The following is a 17,168-nucleotide window of genomic DNA, read 5'->3' as shown; positions in this document are numbered from 1 at the left end:
CATCCAAGGCTTCTAGTTAGGAAACACTCAGAGGAACACACTCCTCCGCATATTTCGTTATGAAGTCTGTAACAACTGTGGGGTATTCATTCAGGTCCGTTGCCGAGTCCTTGAACATTGCCCAGTCTACTGACTCCAAGCAATCCTGGAATCGGTCCTCTGCCTCCTCTGACAAGTTCTGTGCAGTCATCACCGCTGAGGGTGCACTCTTCAGTTGCTGCCTGTATGCGGGATGAAGCAGCACAGCTGAATGGTCAGATTTCCCGAAGTGAGGGTGAGATATGGCATTCCTGATGGTCGTATATCAGTGGTCAAGGGTGTTTAATCCTCTGATGCTGCAGGAAACGTGTTGATGGTAGTCAGGGGGCGATTTCTTCAGGTTGGCTTTGTTGAAGTCCCTGGCTAAGATGTTAAAGGCTTTGGGGTACACTGACTGGTGTTTGTTGACCACGGCATGCAGTTCCTCCAGTGTTCGATGAATGTCTGCCTGAGGTGAGATATACACCACGGACAGGATGATGGAGGTGAATTCCCTCGGGAAATAGAAGGGACTACACTTCACCAACAAATGTTCCAGGTGTGGGGAGCAGGAGTTGGTTCTGTGACAGAACTGCCACATCTGAGCACCACGATGAGTTGACCATGAGACAGACGCCCCTCAATTTCCCAGATGTCTGCTTTCAGTCCCTAGGATGGATGGAGAACCCTTCAGGCTGGATGGCTGAGTCTGGGGAGTTGGGGGTAAGCCATGTCTCTGTGATTTGGTAAAGCAGCCTTGACCTTAAGTCCTCCACTTTATTTTTCAGTGACTGAACATTAGCTAGTAGGATGGCAACATTGCCGACAAGCAGGACAACAAGTCAGACTGAAGCACAGGGGACTATCCTACCTGCCCGTTGGCCACGTTTCTGGACACAATGGAGGCCTCCACAGTACTTACTGTTCCTGCGATCCTCTGAGAGGTTGGGGTTTCCCCTGTGGTCGGGAATTCCCTTACAGTCGGCAGCTCCTTTGCCTGTAGATCGCAATAGCGCTAATGCGTTTAAATGCATAGCAGCTTGTTAGTTAAACCTCTGATTTGTGCGGTGTCTTTATAACATGTCGCCACAGACAGGCGCCATTTTCGCCAGTATGCTTCTCAGTTCCCAAAACTCTTTCAGGGGAACACTTGATCCCGGCTGCGTATATTTGTCCCATCCCGTCTTCTTTTTCCTGACCAAAGCTTCAATTTCTCTCATAATCTAGACTTCCCATCTGCCTTGTCCTTTACTCTAACAGGAATATATACAGGGCTCACAGGGCTCTCGCTTAACTTTTTATCCCTGTTGCCAGCCGGGTAACCTTGGCAGCTTTTTAGGTTGCCAAATGACAGTTTAGGGGCTTGCATGACGCGTGCGATAATGTGCTCGGACGAAGTGCGTAGTTACCAGTCGGAATTATGCTCAATGAAGCATTCACATATTATTTCTGCTTCAAATAAAGTCACAAATTAAACATATTCACCAATCAAGACATGATATATACCACAATGACATGCAGCAAAATTATAATACAGTATCTCAACTCTTTTTAAACAATGCAATTAATACAATTTTAATTATTTCTTTCCACTTCCAAAACAAAAATGTGGTTGGATTATTCAGCATTTGATCAACTTGTGTCAATAAATCCTGGACAATGATAACATATATGCTTAACCATGCACACTACAGATTGATGCAAGCAAGTTTTCTGTGAAGGACCGAAAATGATCATGACATGGCCATAGCATGGGTCGTTATTGCTATTGGTACAGAAACACTCTCGCTTCCCACATAATTTATCCACAACAAAATATACAGGTTGCAAGGAATTTTCTAAAGGCATTTTATGATAATAGCTGTCAAAACTGACTATACCCATCTGACAGGTTAAACATTACACTAACTAACAAGAGATGGCCAAAGGACATAAATGCAGCAAATGTTCTTTTGGTAATATATTTAAAGGTGTCAAGCGCCACATTACCGGACATTCAGATTAGTTGCACGTGTTGTGAACAGCAATGAAGATACCCAGTTTGTAAGCAACAAATTAAAAAGAAATTGTTGATAAACGCTTTTTCCATCATTCCCACTTCAGAATTAACGTTAAAATTTCAACTGAAATATCTCCTGACCAAATTTGTGATGTATATGACTGACTGTAGAAGTAAAACCTGGATAAATCCAACGTATGGTTGTGAATGATGCTCATTAAATAACCACAGTACTGATACTCCATATTAAGAGCATTGATTTGCCGTTAAAATGAATTCTGCAATAACGTGTCAACGGTAGCAATGACAATCGAACACTGCGGTTTTAATGTTTCATGTGTTCATAATTAATTAATCCATTATGGATTAAAACAAATCCATAACAACGTACCTCAGTGACAACAACGTACCTCGGTGACTGCCAATCACTGCCCCCCCCCCCCCCCCCCCCCCCGGACACTTAGTATTATTTATTCAAATCGTTTGCTATGTCGCTCTTCAAGGGAGATGCTAAATGCATTTCGTTGTCTCTGTACTGTACACTGACAATGACAATTAAAATTGAATCTGAATCTGAATCTGAATCTGAAATAATAACATTGGGAATTTAAACATATTTGATTGCATTCCGTTATCAAACAGGGGAATTAGTGCGTGTTGGTTGGAGTAGGTAAAATTGTGAGGGGAGAGTACGGTGGATGACAGTGGGGGATCAGTGCAGGATGGATGGGGGGGTCAGTACAGGATGAAATGGGGGACCAATGTAGGATTGATGGGGAGTGGCAGGAGAATCAATGTGAGGTGGATAGGGAGATCAGTGCAGGATGAATAGATGGGGGGGGGGGGGGGGGGGGGGAGGTGGGAGTAGATGAGAGGAGGGAAGTATAAGGGAAGTGGAGGGGGGCATACAAGAGAGAGGAAGGAAGGGCAGAGGAGGTGGGTGGGATGGAAGGCCAATGCTCCTCGGACAACACCGGCATCATGGCTGCCTTGGCCGTCCCTGTCAGGCACGGATATCGCTATCAAAATATGGAGATGACCGGGGGACAGAATATCTTGGCGGCCGCGATCGCATGCTGCACACTCACACACACGCGCGAGGCTTCGGAGGCTCTGTGAACGGTAATTTCAGCTCAATCCAGCGCTAAATGCAGCTCAACTCTGCCTGCCTCGCCTACAGCCCTGTCTCAATCCAGATAGGGACAGGCAGAGTTGAGCTGGGTTTAGCGCTGCTTCTCTGCGCTGGCTGTGGGCCTGGGGGCACCGCGCCAGTCTGACTCCCGACGCCTCTGGCCATCCCCAGGCGTGGGGGAGGAGGGGGAGGCTCTCGGGTGGGGACGGGGATGGTCCAGTGGCGGTTCGGCAGCGATTGCAGCGCCAGAGACCAGGATCGGTCCTGGCTGCGGTGCAGGGCTGCCGAGAATGTTTTGGCACGTCTCCCTCCTCCAATCACCGCGCTCTATCCTCAGCCCCCCCCCCCCCCCTACTACTTCCGCCTCTGACCGACACCTCCCTCCTCCAAGGGTTTGTTTTGAAAGCGCCGTTAGCGGAGTGGCAGGCAAAGATTATAGAGGAGCTCCTCTAGGATCTTTGGTGGCAGCAGCGGCCGCTAACAGCAAAGATCCTATACCGTTATCAGGCCGGGCGGGATGCGGGAGGAGGCGATGGAGCCGCCGTTGCTGCTGTGCGAGGCCTGTCATTCGCTCCGACACGCCACACTTAGCATCTTTCCCACGGTATATCTTCGGTATAAAGCAAGTTGCCAAGCCGCGCAAAACAAGTCGGCTTTTAGGTTGCCCGACGGCACTTTGAGTGGTCAGTGGCACCCGGGCAACCGCTAATTTCGAGCCCTGATATATGCCCTGAATTCTTGTCGTCACACTTTTAAAAGCATCACATTTTGCTGACAAATAACCTATTCCAATCAACTTTACCAAGTTCCTCTCTAATACCATCAAAGTTGGCCTATGCCCACCCTGTCTCCATCCATTACTATTTTTAGTTAATAAAAGTGTAAGTGAGTGAGCCTCTTGGGGCAAGCAACCACTATTTGATTAACTAAAATAGTTAATTTATTTTATTACCCATTGTTTGATTAACTTTATTAACTCCTTTAGTTAATAAAATAGTGGTAATAAAATAAATGAACTCTTTTAGTTAATAAAATAGTGGGTAATAAAATAAATTAACTATTTTAGTTAATTGTGGTTGCTTGTCCCAAGAGGCTCGCTCACTGACATTGTAATCACTTGCCCTTCCCAACTATTGCCCTCTCTCTTGCAGGGTACTCTACATATTGCCTCAGCAAACTTGCCTGAACATATTCGACAGCCACGACCATCTATATTATTATAAAACTCTGATCTTGGATGTTTACTTGTGAGGATGCTTGCTTGAACTTTTTCTTTGATTCACATCTCCTCGAAATCCCGACACGGTAATTTTTACATATTCAGATAAGAGATTTAACTCATGATTTCAAAAATCCCCTCATCTGAAAATTTGATTAATCATTTCCCGAGTTTTTTACTAAAATTATTCACCGATCTGACATCTTTTTAAAATCTAACTGCTGAAGCGAGCTGGATGACGTCACAATGCCTTTGATCCTCGCGGCAAGCTGCGCAGCTTTCAACGCGCTGCCTGCTGGGCACTGTTTTCCAGGAGTGATGTCATCACCCCCCCCACCCCCCAGTTCTTCAAAAGACGCAGAAAGAACAAGAAAGTGGGCTCTGATCTGCAGATCCCGACGGCTTCCATAGAAACATAGAAAATAGGTGCAGGAGTAGGCCATTCGGCCCTTTGAGCCTGCACCGCCATTCATTATGGTCATGGCTGATCATCCAACTCAGTATCCTGTACCTGCCTTCTCTCCATACCCCCTGATCCCTTTAGCCACAAGGTCCACATCTAACTCCCTCTTAAATATAGCCAATGAACTGGCCTCAACTACCTTCAGTGGCAGAGAATTCCACAGATTCACCACTCTCTGTGTAAAAAATGATTTTCTCATCTCGGTCCTAAAAGACTTCCCTCTTATCCTTAAACTGTGACCCCTAGTTCTGGACTTCCCCCTCTCCTCTCTCTTTACCCCCCTCCCCTCCTTCTCTACCCCCCCCCCTCTCTAGCCATGCCTGCGCAGTTGGGGGTTATGCGTGAGTGGATAGGGCGGGGGCAGTTGGGGGTTAAGCGTGAGTGGATAGGGCGGGGGATGAGGTAAAAGGAGCAAATGAATAATATTTATATAATATCAAGGGGGGTGGGGGTTATTGTGTATGGGGGGTGGTTAGTGTGTGTGTGACGCCGAAGGCCGCCCCCCTCCCCCGCAACCGCGCGTTGAGGGGACGGGACCCAACGGGTCCCCCTTGGTCTAGTGTCTACCTAAACGGCCTCCACTCATCCCTCATCCGCCCTGCTCTCCCACGGCTACCTCCTAGCCCACTGCTCTCACCCTCCCTCAGTCCATCACACGTCCACTCCCCACTCATTCCCCTTCCCCGCGGGCCACTCAAACCACGGGGGGTATCTACGATGAAAGACAAGGAATAGACCGGAACGAGGTACATCGTAACCCCAGTTAGTTTGCGTGCTTATTTATCTATTTATTTATTTATTTACCCGCTTCCGCCGCATCGCCAGCCATGACTACTCAACTACACCTGGCGACCTCAGCCACTCCTCTCTTTACTACCCGGCACCGCCCATCTTCCACTCGTCGTTTCACCCAAAGATCCTATAGCAGAGCTCTGCTATAGGATCTTTGGTTTCACCGACACCGCCCCTCTCCTCAATCATGTCACCACCCCCGTTCCTCTCCTTCAGGGGAGAGCGCCAGCCTGGCACCTCCGTAAAGTCACGTCTCTGGTCCCGCCTCCCCTCTTCAGTTCCCCGACACCGCGCTGTGATCTTTGCTCGATACTGGCCCATCTCATCTCCCTTCAGCCCGGCCCCAGCACCAAAGATCCTATAGGATCTTTGCCCAGCACTCTCTCTCTCTTCAGTCATCAGCGCAGGCTTCATCCTCACTCTTTTTGGAACTCGAACACTTAGCGACGGTGGAGTTTCTAGGAGCCTCCTCAGCAACCCAGTGTCCCTATGGTGCAGGAGAAACAGCTCAATACAGATGTGCAGCATTTCTGGAGAACATGAGCAGGCGATGTTTAGGACTGGGGCAGCTGTAAGAGTCCTGACCTGAAACATCACCATGTTCTTCAGTAATGAACAGCTGATTTACTCCAGCACTTCTTTTGTAAACCAGCACCTGTAGTTTCCAAATTCAGATACTTTTGACACCACCTAAATTATTTGATTGACCCAAGAGTTTTTGACCTGCTACGTTACTCCCGTTATAAATACAAAACTGAAATAATGTTCTCAAACTGCAGTTGTTGTATACAGGGGTGGTAATATGGCACACCTGCTGCCTCATAATTCAGGCAATCTGCATTCAATGCCAACCTCTGGATCTGTCTGCATGGAATTTGCCATTATCCCTTCCCCTCACCTCCCAATGCAAGTTTCCTCCCACACCCCAAAGCTAGGGAGGTTGGTAAATCACCCCCAGTATGTAGGTGAATGATAGATTCTGGGGCGTGAGCGGTTTTGACGGTAATGAAGGGAGAACAAAATGGGATGTGAGGTATTAATGTAAACAGATGGTTTGTGCTGACTGAAGGGCTATTTCTATGCTGCTATGACTTTAAAGCACAAACACCTTGGGGCATTTATTTTCAATCTAACCTGAGTTCATTCAATATGGACTAATTATAGCTTCCCAACCTCTGTCAGGTCAATGTACGTAACTTCAATCCTCACTTATTTATTATTCAATATTGGCCAAAGCGCTATTTAGTTTTGCTGACCAGACAGCTAAACACCAAGCCACTTTTCATCATCATGGCATGGATCCAAAATATCTAAAGCGCATTGTGCTATTGTGTACACATTATTTTCGGCTGCAAGCCTCAAGAGCTCAGACTACACACAAACTCAAAATTCCCCAGAATATTAGGACATTAATGTGGTAGATGGGAACAACTCAATATTGCTTTCTTTAGGCTTATCAGCAGCAATGTTCTGGTGAATGGTGAAGATCGCTAGCTGTGACATTAACTACTGCCTTTATCAGAGATTGTGATAGTTGGAGTTTGTTACTTCTACAAACTGGTATTTTGTCAACAATTCCATCCAAAGCAACTGTATCTTGTCTTATCACAGTGGCACAGCTTGTAGAGCCATTGCCTCCAAGCATCAGAGAACCAGATTCAATCCTGATATTGAGTGCTGTCTCTGTGGAGTTTTCAAGTTTTCCCTGTGACTGCTTGGGTTTCCTGCCACAAGCAGGTTGGTAGATTAACTGGCCACAGTAAACTGTACCTTGTGTTTCAGACAGTGGTAGAATCTAGGAAGGAGAAAATAAGAATGTGGGAGAATAAGAAATTGGATTAATTTTGGATTCATGTCAATAGGTGGTTCATGAACAGTGTAGGTATTGGGCTGAGGGGTCTGCTTCCAAATTCTCTCTGACCCTTAATGATGCAGTTTTGTGATCAGTCATTGAAGAGCTAATGAAGAAGTTACTCCTTTCATTACAGTATTTTCTAAGCATTTTTTTTAACCAAAGAGATTCATGAGGAAAAATGTATTTAAAGATGTTTTGTTACTAAAATACACTATACGGGATATATTTAATACCCCAGCCACCTTTATCTCAATGTCATAAACCAATCATTACATTTAACAAGTGGTAAATTGATTAAATCCAGTGTAAATGTCACACCCTTGAAAAGTCACTCTTTTATCTCAGGAACTTCAGTTCAAGGAAAGTACACTACATGGAAAAATCCTCAACATTTTTTCCACAAACTCTCATATCACTGGCAACTGCTAACTTTGCAAATAGTGTCATGAACTAAATTGCTAACCAGATTGAAGGATTTGAAAAGTGAGGCTTTACCTCAAGCCAGACTTAATATACTGGAGGACATCAATAATCACAACCACACATCAATTAACTCTTTCTTCAAGACAGTGCAGAGCACATGGCAATCCCAAAGAATAACCTTTCAAAGGCAACATATCATTCATCTAAAACTATTCTATAGATCTTTTTGAAATGCCACCAACAGCCACTTCTTTTCAATGCCACACTGCACAGCATTGATGAAGGTGTGATTGTGACGTAACAGTGCCATTCATATTTCAAAAAAAGAAGATCCAGCGAGTCCTATAATCACTGTTATGTGATTGGTAGATTAACTGGCCACAGTAAACTGTCACCTTAGAACCTTAGAACCAAAGAAATAACTTTTAGTCAGGATAGCTCACTCAGATGCTATATGTTTTTAATGTCTATTCATAAATATTTTTACAATGAGCAGGAGGATTTTTGGATAAAAGTGATTGACTTTTGAACAATGAGTAATTGTAGATAATTATAGCTTTCCATGACCAGCCCAAACGACCATTCTTAACATGTGAACAACAAGATAATAGGTTTCAAATTCCAGCTGAGTTGTGATCTGTAGTAAATATATAAATGAAAATGCAGTAAGAATGGAGTCACCACTGCAGTGCTAAACAAAAGACTGAATTTAGAGTTAGCAACTATTGTTTTGAGCACCTCAAGTTAAATTTTGCTGATTTAGATTTATGCTCACCACAAGCTCTGAGAAATTATAGACTTTTACTAATCATGATCCTGAGGCAGAAAGCGCCTTACTAGAGTGGAAATGGTTTCAAGCCCACAGATCCATCCTTCTAATCTGAGGAGAAAATAGACAGACGATGTTTTGGCCTGAACCCTTCTTCAGACTGTCTGAAATGTCATGTGTCCATTCCCTCTACTGATGCTGCCTGACTCACTCTGAGTTGCTCTTGCACTTTGTGTTTTGTTCAAGATTCCGGGATCTGCAGTTTCTTGTGCCCCCATTTGTCTAATCTTTTCACTTGTTTCATGATCCGACCACTTTTTTGGCTCAGGATCTTTACTTCAATGTTCTTTTTCATGTCCTGATCTTTAATAAAGGAACCATGCAGTGGAGTTAAACAGTATGAATGCAAAGAACTGATGAGTTTGCATGCACCAGAGGCAGATGGAATAGCATCATCGGGAAATAATACGGTGCTGTCAATCAGCAATCTTTCAGTAGCTGTGATCTTACTAACTTCGGACTGTGGAGTCCACTGTTGATCTAGGACTTTACACCTATTGGGTTCACTTGTCACTGAGAGTGCAGGAGAAGTGGAAAATTCACCAAGCACAGGAACCCTCTCAAACACATGTTTGCTTTCCACCATTCCGCAGTTGGGATTCAGGATCTCATCCAATGGTTCATGAAGGACATAAACACTTTGCTGATTGGCTGGAGTTGACTGTATTTTTGGTGCATCCTGGCAGTGACAATGTTGATCTTCTACTATATTCTTATGTTCTAGGAAGTGGAAGATGGATGGAATAGCGTTAACTTTGAGCCGTTGATGCTGGTCTTCATGACGCTTTTGAAAACTGTCTTTGGTGAAGTGAGCACTGCACAAAAAGGAAAACTTGGTTGGTTTCCAGTCAGTTCGCCCAACAGCATTAATCCACTTTGACAAACGTTTGGTATCCTTCAAAGGGAATCTGGCAAATAAATCAGAGGCATATGCAAATATAGTTTAAAATAAAATTGATTATAAATGTTCAGGGGTATTACGATGGTAAACAATACTAAGATAGTTATGTAGTACAAATTTCTGCTGTATTTTAAGATTAGGTTTAGGCCTGTAGCATAGTGGGTCGTGTGGTTATCCAGTTGAGATGTTTTAAGATAATTAAAAAAACATATTTTGGTTGACAGCAAAAGCGACATAATATTATAATTAGAGCCAAGCCATTCATGGATGACAGCGGGAAGCTAATCTTCAAATACAGGGCAGTAGAAATCTGAAAACCTCAAATCTGATCTGCGTATGTTCTGTTATCTTACAAAAGAAAATGTCAACGTATAGATTTCTCAGTCGCTTCATTTGAAGACACTCTAAAAGTTGTTGATAAACTTACATGCTCAAATATTTTATATGGGATATAGTTTAGGTTAATGGGGAAAATAGGAATATGGACTTTGGATCGTCTACCCACCTGTGAAAAGAGATGGATTTAGAGATGGATACTTTCCCCTGCCTATTGGTACAGGAATATGCTGAGCAAGATATGACCATCGCGCGGAGCAATGTAAGGTAATGTCCTCAACACAATTCAATCCAGGACCAACAACAGTCTCCGTACAACAAGATGGTGGCATCAATCCTTCAACCGGTCATTGCCGCCGCAGAACTAGTTGCCGGACACCACTTGCCGCCTCTGTTTCACGTCAACTATAAAATTAAAGAGATGTCAGCATGTGTGAATGAAAACTAATTCCCAATTGATTTATTTAGCAGCAAACATGCAAACTGATCCGCAATGCTGCCCAAAGATCCTATAGCTATATTTTTGATCCTGCCCGTTTCCCGCACGGCATGATGGACTTCCGGCGTGCTACAGCCCGCCCCCTGGTGGGGAGAGCGAGCGGCGCAAGCGCGTGCCCTTCGGGGCGGGGCGGGGCATGGCGGGGCGGGGCGTCGCGGCGCAAGCGCGTGCCCTTCGGGGCGGGGCCGGGCCGGGCGGCGGCGCAAGCACCGCTTGGATTGGCCTGAAGCGGCTGTCACCGCGTTGCCGGGCGGTGCCCTGTGTGGTGGGAGAGGAGTGTACACAATGGATGCAGGTAGGCCCGGGATCCTGCTGCTCCGCTTTCTCGGGGTAACTGGGAGAAGGGCAGTTACGGATGCAGCTCTGTTGCTGAGCATCAGCCAGTGCGTTATTTCCCCCCCCTTCCGCGTCTTTGGCCTGAAACGAAACTTGGGCCTGACAGCCAGTGGTGCCGGCTGTCTGCTGCGCTCCTGTCGGCGTCGGGCCGCACCCGGTCCCATCTAATTCTCACCCTGCCAAAGTCCCTGTCCTGTCAGCCGACGCCCGCAGGACGTTAGGTACAACGTGTCCGACCGCTCTGTGAGAGCCGGACGTTGCTAAGAAAGCTGGCGAGTCCTTGTCAGCCTGTGGTTCTTAGGAACCCGCTTACTGTGCAACCCATTGTATGAAACTATACCATCTCGACTCTTACCTTTCTCGGTCATCATTCATCAATCTATTGTTCCACTTTCCAACTTGGCTATTGCCAATTCTTGGTCAAAGATTGTTCTTTTCGCACTGTACACCGGTACTTTAAATGTACATTGCGTTACCGTATTATTGTTGAAGTCTCTCCTATAGTAATTTCACTTTCGGATTCAATTGAAGTGTTTTGTGGCGTAGCCTGTTGTTAATGCAAAGTGCCAGTCCCAGCTTAAATTGCACAATATTTATCTGTGTCGAGTTCCTGCGGAAACTTACCGCGTGGCAGGATTGCACATATGATTCCTTGTGTAATGTTACTTATGTCATTCTCACGGATTTGTTTATCTGAGCCCATGTGTTGTTACTTGGAGGTGTGAAGGAAATAACAGTCCAAAGTGCTGGTCACCGTGGACTGTTTTTTTTAGTACTTGATGGTGAAGGCTCAGAATCTGTTGTGAAAGGGGTATTTCAGGAAGAAAATAAAATTGTACACAAATAAAGCTGTCTGATAGAAAACAAAACATTTAAACATTTTGCTGATGGTATTTTTGTTATACAGAATTTTTCCTGAGATGTCTTCAAATATGCACTAAATAAAATGTGCTCTTTTGGTTCTATGAAAATGTCTTAATTTCTTCGTGATCTATGTCACACTGACAAGCCAAATTAATGGCCATCCCTTGTTACCGCAAGGACATTGAGTCAACTGTACCAACTGGATCCTTGCATTTCCATTTTTGTGCAAATTCTCTGAGGTGTTCTTTAGTAGAATGAAATTGGTGAGTAGATTTTTTTTGTCTCAGTCCCTGCAAGAGACCCTGAAGGCAGTGCCTGCTTGTGTAATGTGCTTGCTTTGTCATCTGAAAACAAAATACTGCAGCTACTCAAAATATTTAGGATCTGCAGGAAGTGAGTTAATATTTCAGATGAAAGAATTTTCATTAGAAATCAGTTGTCTGATATTCTTATGAAATTAAACCGATGACCCCTCCTGCAAACTACCAGTGCATTTTTAACTGCCCAATCATCTTGTCCTTCAAAGTAGGTAGCTTCCATTCAAAGCTTCATGTTTGAATTTCTCCGGTCCAGTTCTTATGGTGCAGCATAGAAACAGCTTTAACAAAATTAAGCAGTAGCCTTCTGATCATGTGGTTATTCCTCCACCCACCTTTATTCATTTGCAACAGTTCGGGATGGTTGGCAACCTCCTCCATCATCTTAATTAGATTTTGCAGAATTTTTAATATACTGGCCTGATTCTATTTTTATTTATCCATTCACACCCAGGAGATCTCCTAAAATGGCCTCTCTACCCACGTTGGCATTTATTACAGACCTCCCCCAACAATCTATTAGTAGTAGTAGAAGTCGGCCCCTCTCGGTCATGACTGACCATGGGTGATGCATCCTAATCGGATGCAAGCCTGGGCGATGTCATATGGAGGACAGGCTGTTGCCCATGCAGCACATCCCCCCCCCCCCCCCCCCCCCCCTCCACGTTGCTGATCGATCCAAAGGAACTGCAGGGCCATTACAGTTTGTCACCAGCGCCGTTGCAGGAGCTGCCAGAGCGAGGTTATAGGCAACGACGAACTGCCTTAGGGGCTCCGACTCCGGTTCCCAACAATCTAAGCATGCCTCTTTTTCTAATCTACTTCTCCTTCAGCCTCATCATCTAAATTCAACGTTCTTGGACTGAAAGTGACTTAAATGAGTCAAGAATGTTTTATTGTCATATGTCCCAGATAGAACAATGAAATTCTTATTTGCTGCAGCACAACAGAATATGTAAACATAGTACACTGTACAAATATGATAAACGAGAGAAAATAAAGTTCAGTGCACACACACACACACACACACACACACACACACACACACACACACACACACACACACACACACACACACACACACACACACACACACACACACACACACACACACACACACACACACACACACTCACACTCTGCTGAGACCACATCTGGAGTATTGTGTACAGTTTTGGTCTCCTAATTTGAGGAAGGACATCCTTGTGATTGAGGCAGTGCAACTTAGGTTCACGAGAGTGATCCCTGGGATAGCAGGACTGTCATATGAGGAAAGATTGAAAAAACTAGGCTTGTATTCACTGGAGTTTAGAAGGATGAGGGGGATCTTATAGAAACATATAAATTATAAAAGGACTGGACACGCTAAATACAGGAAAAATGTTCCCAATGTGGGGCGAGTCCAGAACCAGGGGCCACTGTCTTAGAATAAAGGGGAGGTCATTTAAGACTGAGGTGAGAAAAAACGTTTTCACCCAGAGAGTTGTGAATTTATGGAATTCCCTGGCACAGAGGGCAGTGGAGGTCAAGTCACTGGATGAATTTAAGAGAGAGATAGAGCTCTAGGGGCTAGTGGAGTCAAGGGATATGGGGAGAAGGCAGGCACGGGTTATTGATAGGGGACGATCAGCCGTGATCACAATGAATGGCGGTGCTGGCTTGAAGGGCCGAATGGCCTCCTGCAACTATTTTCTATGTTTCTATCTCCACTGAATGGGCCATCTATCTCGCATTATTAAGCTCTGGTTCAGAATAGGATCCTTGTGGAACTCTGCTACCTGATTCGTACATACACTTAGTCAACTTCACTGCAAGAGGTAGAATTGTGGTAATGGAAAAAGCAGACAGTCCCTTCACATTTAGGCAGCAGGATCTTTTTACCAAAGGACTTTTAGGTTAGTTTAGACTTTTTTTAGAAATACAGTGTGGAACAGGTCCTTTAGCCCACTGATGTTCATATATGACCATCAAATCACCTGTTCACATTAGTTCTATGTTATTCCACTTTCTCATCCACTCCCCAGGGGCACTTTATAGCGTTCAATTGACCTACAACCCATAAATGTTTAGGATGTGGAAGGAAACCTGTGGTCACAGGATGTGCATGCAAACTCCACACACAGCATTCAGATCGTGATTGTACCCGGGTCTCTGGCACTGTGATGCAGCAGGACTACCAGCTTCACCACACACACTGCTGCTGCCTTTTATGCCCCAATCTGTTGTCCAAGAGCAATCTACAGTGCTTGAATTATGCTTGATCTAATGGAGTAACTCATTTAATACCATTTCTACGGAACAACAGCGGGATTGACCAACTCCAGCATATCATGTTGCTATGTGCACAGAGTGTACGTTCGGATTTGACCATCTGGTCAATAGCCGACACAAACAAAAAATGATTCAGCACACATTAGAGTCCAGGTGATCAGTGGACTGGTTAATGCCCACTTCATTCAGTTTTCTGTGCCACTGTTATTTAGAAAGACTTCAAGGATGACTCGTTTGACTGTGGCTAGTTTTTGCCAAGGCTCTTCATACTATTTTATCTGCAATGTATTGGGCAATGAATAACAAAGCCCTTGCAACTACAAGGATGCCTTTGTAAGCTATTCCAACCATCTGCTAATCACCCCCCTTACCCATATCCACATATCACTTGCTAGGTTTTACCCCACCCCCACCTTTTCCAGCTTCCCCCCCCCCTACACCATCAGTCTGAAGTAGGGTCCTGATCCAAAACATCATCTGTCAATTCCCTCCAGATGTGGCCAAAGTTCTTCCAGCATTTTGATTTTAACTTAAATATATTACTCTGTTGTTCGCTAAATTGAATTACATCCACCCTTTCACTATCCCCCTTCAGGTTTAATCACACCTAAGTTTTGTGTAGTTTGCAGATTTATACAATACCAAACTCTGTGAAACATGGTGTCAGCATCCACCTCTGCAACTGGATCCTCGACTTCCTGACCAACTGACCACAATCAGTGAGGATAAGTAACAAATCATCCTCTAGGATAATTTTCACAAGGCCCCACAGGGATGCGTTCTCAGCCCCCTTCTTTACTCCTTATACACTCATACCCTAATACCATTCTTTACTCCTTATACACTCATGACTGTGACCAAATACCAATCCAACTCAATTTACAAACTTGCAGACAACATCACCATAAGGGGCTGGATATCATATAACGATGAGATATAGTACAGACAGGAGATTGAGAACCTTGTAACCTGGTGCCAAGGGAACAATTTCTCCCTCAATGTCAGTAAGACAAAGGAGATTGTGATTGACTTCAGGAAGCGACGCAGTACACACACCCTGGTATACATTGATGGCGCCAAAGTAGAAATGGTCAAAAGCTTCATGTTCCTAGGAATAAATATCACCAGCAATTTGCCCTGGATCGGCCACATCGAAGATATAGCCAAGAAACCATATCAATGCCTCTACCTCCTTAGAAGACTTAGGAAGTCCGCCCCAGCAACCTTGATCAACTTCTACAGATGTGCTGTAGAAAGCAATTTATTGGAATGCCTAGTTTAAGAACAGTTCCATCCAAGACAGCTAGAAATTGCAGAGAGTTGTGGATGTAGCCCAGACCATCATGCAAGCCGACTTCCCTTCCATTGACTCCATCTACACTTCACAATGCCTTGGCATGGCTACCGGCATAATCAAGGACCAGTTTTACCCTACTCACTTCCACTTCTTCACTCTCCCATCAGGCGAGAGGTACAGAGGTGTGAAAAAATATACCTGCAGACTCGGGGACAGTCCTCTCATCAGCTAGAGTGTGGTCCTTACCTCTCATCTATCTTAATGGAGACATTTGAACCATCTTTAATGGACAGTGCACAGTCCGTTATCTGTGCAATGTGGAGGCTTGATTGTAATCATTTATAGTCTTTTTCCTGTCAGGATAGCACGCAAACAAATGTTTTTCACTGTACCACAATACATAGAAACATAGAAAATAGGTGCAGGAGGAGGCCATTCGGCCCTTTGAGCCAGCACCGACATTCATGGTGGTCGTGGCTGATCGTCCCCTATCAATAACCCGTGCCTGCCTTCTCCCCATATCCCTTGACTCCATTAGCCCCTAGAGCTCTATCTAACTCTCTCTAAAATCCATCCAGCGACTTGGCCTCCACTGCCCTTTGTGGCAGGGAATTCCATAACTTCACAACTCTCTGGGTGAAAAAGTTTTTTCTCATCTCAGTCTTAAATGACCTCCCCTTTATTCTAAGACTGTGGCCCCTGGTTCTGGATTCGCCCAACATTGGGAACATTTTTCCTGCATCTAGCTTGTCAAGTCCTTTTATAATTTTATATGTTTCTATAAGATCACCCCTCATCCTTCTAAACTCCAGTGAATACAAGCCTAGTCATTTCAATCTTTCCTCATATGACAGTCCCGCCATCCCAGGGATCAATCTCGTGAACCTACGCTGCACTGCCTCAATCACAAGGATGTCCTTCCTCAAATTAGACCAAAACTGTACACAATACTCCAGATGTGGTCTCACCAGAGCCCTACACAACTGCAGAAGAACCTCTTTACTCCTATACTGAAATCCTCTTGTTATGAAGGCCAACATTCCATTAGCTTTCTTCACTGCCTGCTGTACCTATAAGCCGACTTTCAGTGACTGGTGTACAAGGACGCCCAGGTCTCGCTGCACCTCCCCCTTACCTAACCTAACCCCATTGTGATAATAATCTGCCCCTTTGTTTTTGCCGCCAAAGTGGATAACCTCACATTTATCTATATTATACTGCATCTGCCACGCATCTGCCCACTCACTCAACCTGTCCAGGTCACCTTGCAACCTCCTAACATCCTCTTTACAGTTCACACTGCCACCCAGCTTTGAGTCATCCGCAAACTTGCTAGTGTTGCTCCTAATTCCGTTCCAAATCATTAATATATACGGTAAACAGTTGCGGCCCCATCACCGAGCCTTGCGGCACTCCACTCACCACTACCTGCCATTCTGAAAAGGACTCGTTCACTCCTACTCTTTGCTTCTGGTCTGCCAACCAATTTTCTATCCATGTCAACACCCTACCCCCAATACCATGTGCTCAAATTTTAGTCACCAGGCTCCCGTGCGGGACCTTATCAAAGACTTTCTGAAAGTCTAGATTACCCAATTGTAGCTAATTACAAAATTC

The 17,168-nt window shown here is 44.8% G+C and overlaps 3 protein-coding genes across 4 annotated transcripts in view; 1 reads left to right on the top strand and 2 right to left on the bottom strand.

Moving 5' to 3' along the window:
* thap4 (THAP domain containing 4) overlaps positions 1 to 5,792 on the bottom strand; it is a 38,963-nt gene extending 33,171 nt beyond the window's left edge. The window contains exon 1 of the mRNA XM_055645940.1: positions 5,636 to 5,792. Within this exon, the coding sequence (XP_055501915.1) occupies positions 5,636 to 5,660 (25 nt within the window). The 5' untranslated portion in view covers positions 5,661 to 5,792. The remainder of the gene's footprint in view (positions 1 to 5,635) is intronic.
* Positions 5,793 to 8,339: 2,547 nt separating this feature from the next.
* LOC129703462 (peroxynitrite isomerase THAP4-like) lies at positions 8,340 to 10,548 on the bottom strand. The gene is made up of 2 exons (XM_055645939.1): positions 10,137 to 10,548; positions 8,340 to 9,638 (listed from the first exon to the last, which is right to left on the bottom strand). Exons 1-2 carry the CDS (start codon positions 10,214 to 10,216, stop codon positions 8,912 to 8,914), a joined length of 807 nt encoding a protein of 268 aa, XP_055501914.1. The 5' UTR covers positions 10,217 to 10,548; the 3' UTR covers positions 8,340 to 8,911.
* Positions 10,549 to 10,627: 79 nt separating this feature from the next.
* Positions 10,628 to 17,168, top strand: part of atg4b (autophagy related 4B, cysteine peptidase) — a 45,394-nt gene continuing 38,853 nt past the window's right edge. For both annotated transcript variants that reach the window (XM_055645938.1, XM_055645937.1), the window contains exon 1: positions 10,628 to 10,761. In XM_055645938.1, coding sequence (XP_055501913.1) covers positions 10,752 to 10,761 — 10 coding nt within the window. In that variant the 5' untranslated portion in view covers positions 10,628 to 10,751. The remainder of the gene's footprint in view (positions 10,762 to 17,168) is intronic.

Source organism: Leucoraja erinacea, chromosome 14, assembly GCF_028641065.1.
Source record: "Leucoraja erinacea ecotype New England chromosome 14, Leri_hhj_1, whole genome shotgun sequence".
Classification (NCBI taxonomy): Eukaryota; Metazoa; Chordata; class Chondrichthyes; order Rajiformes; family Rajidae; genus Leucoraja; species Leucoraja erinaceus.
This window is presented reverse-complemented; position numbering and strand designations above follow the sequence as displayed.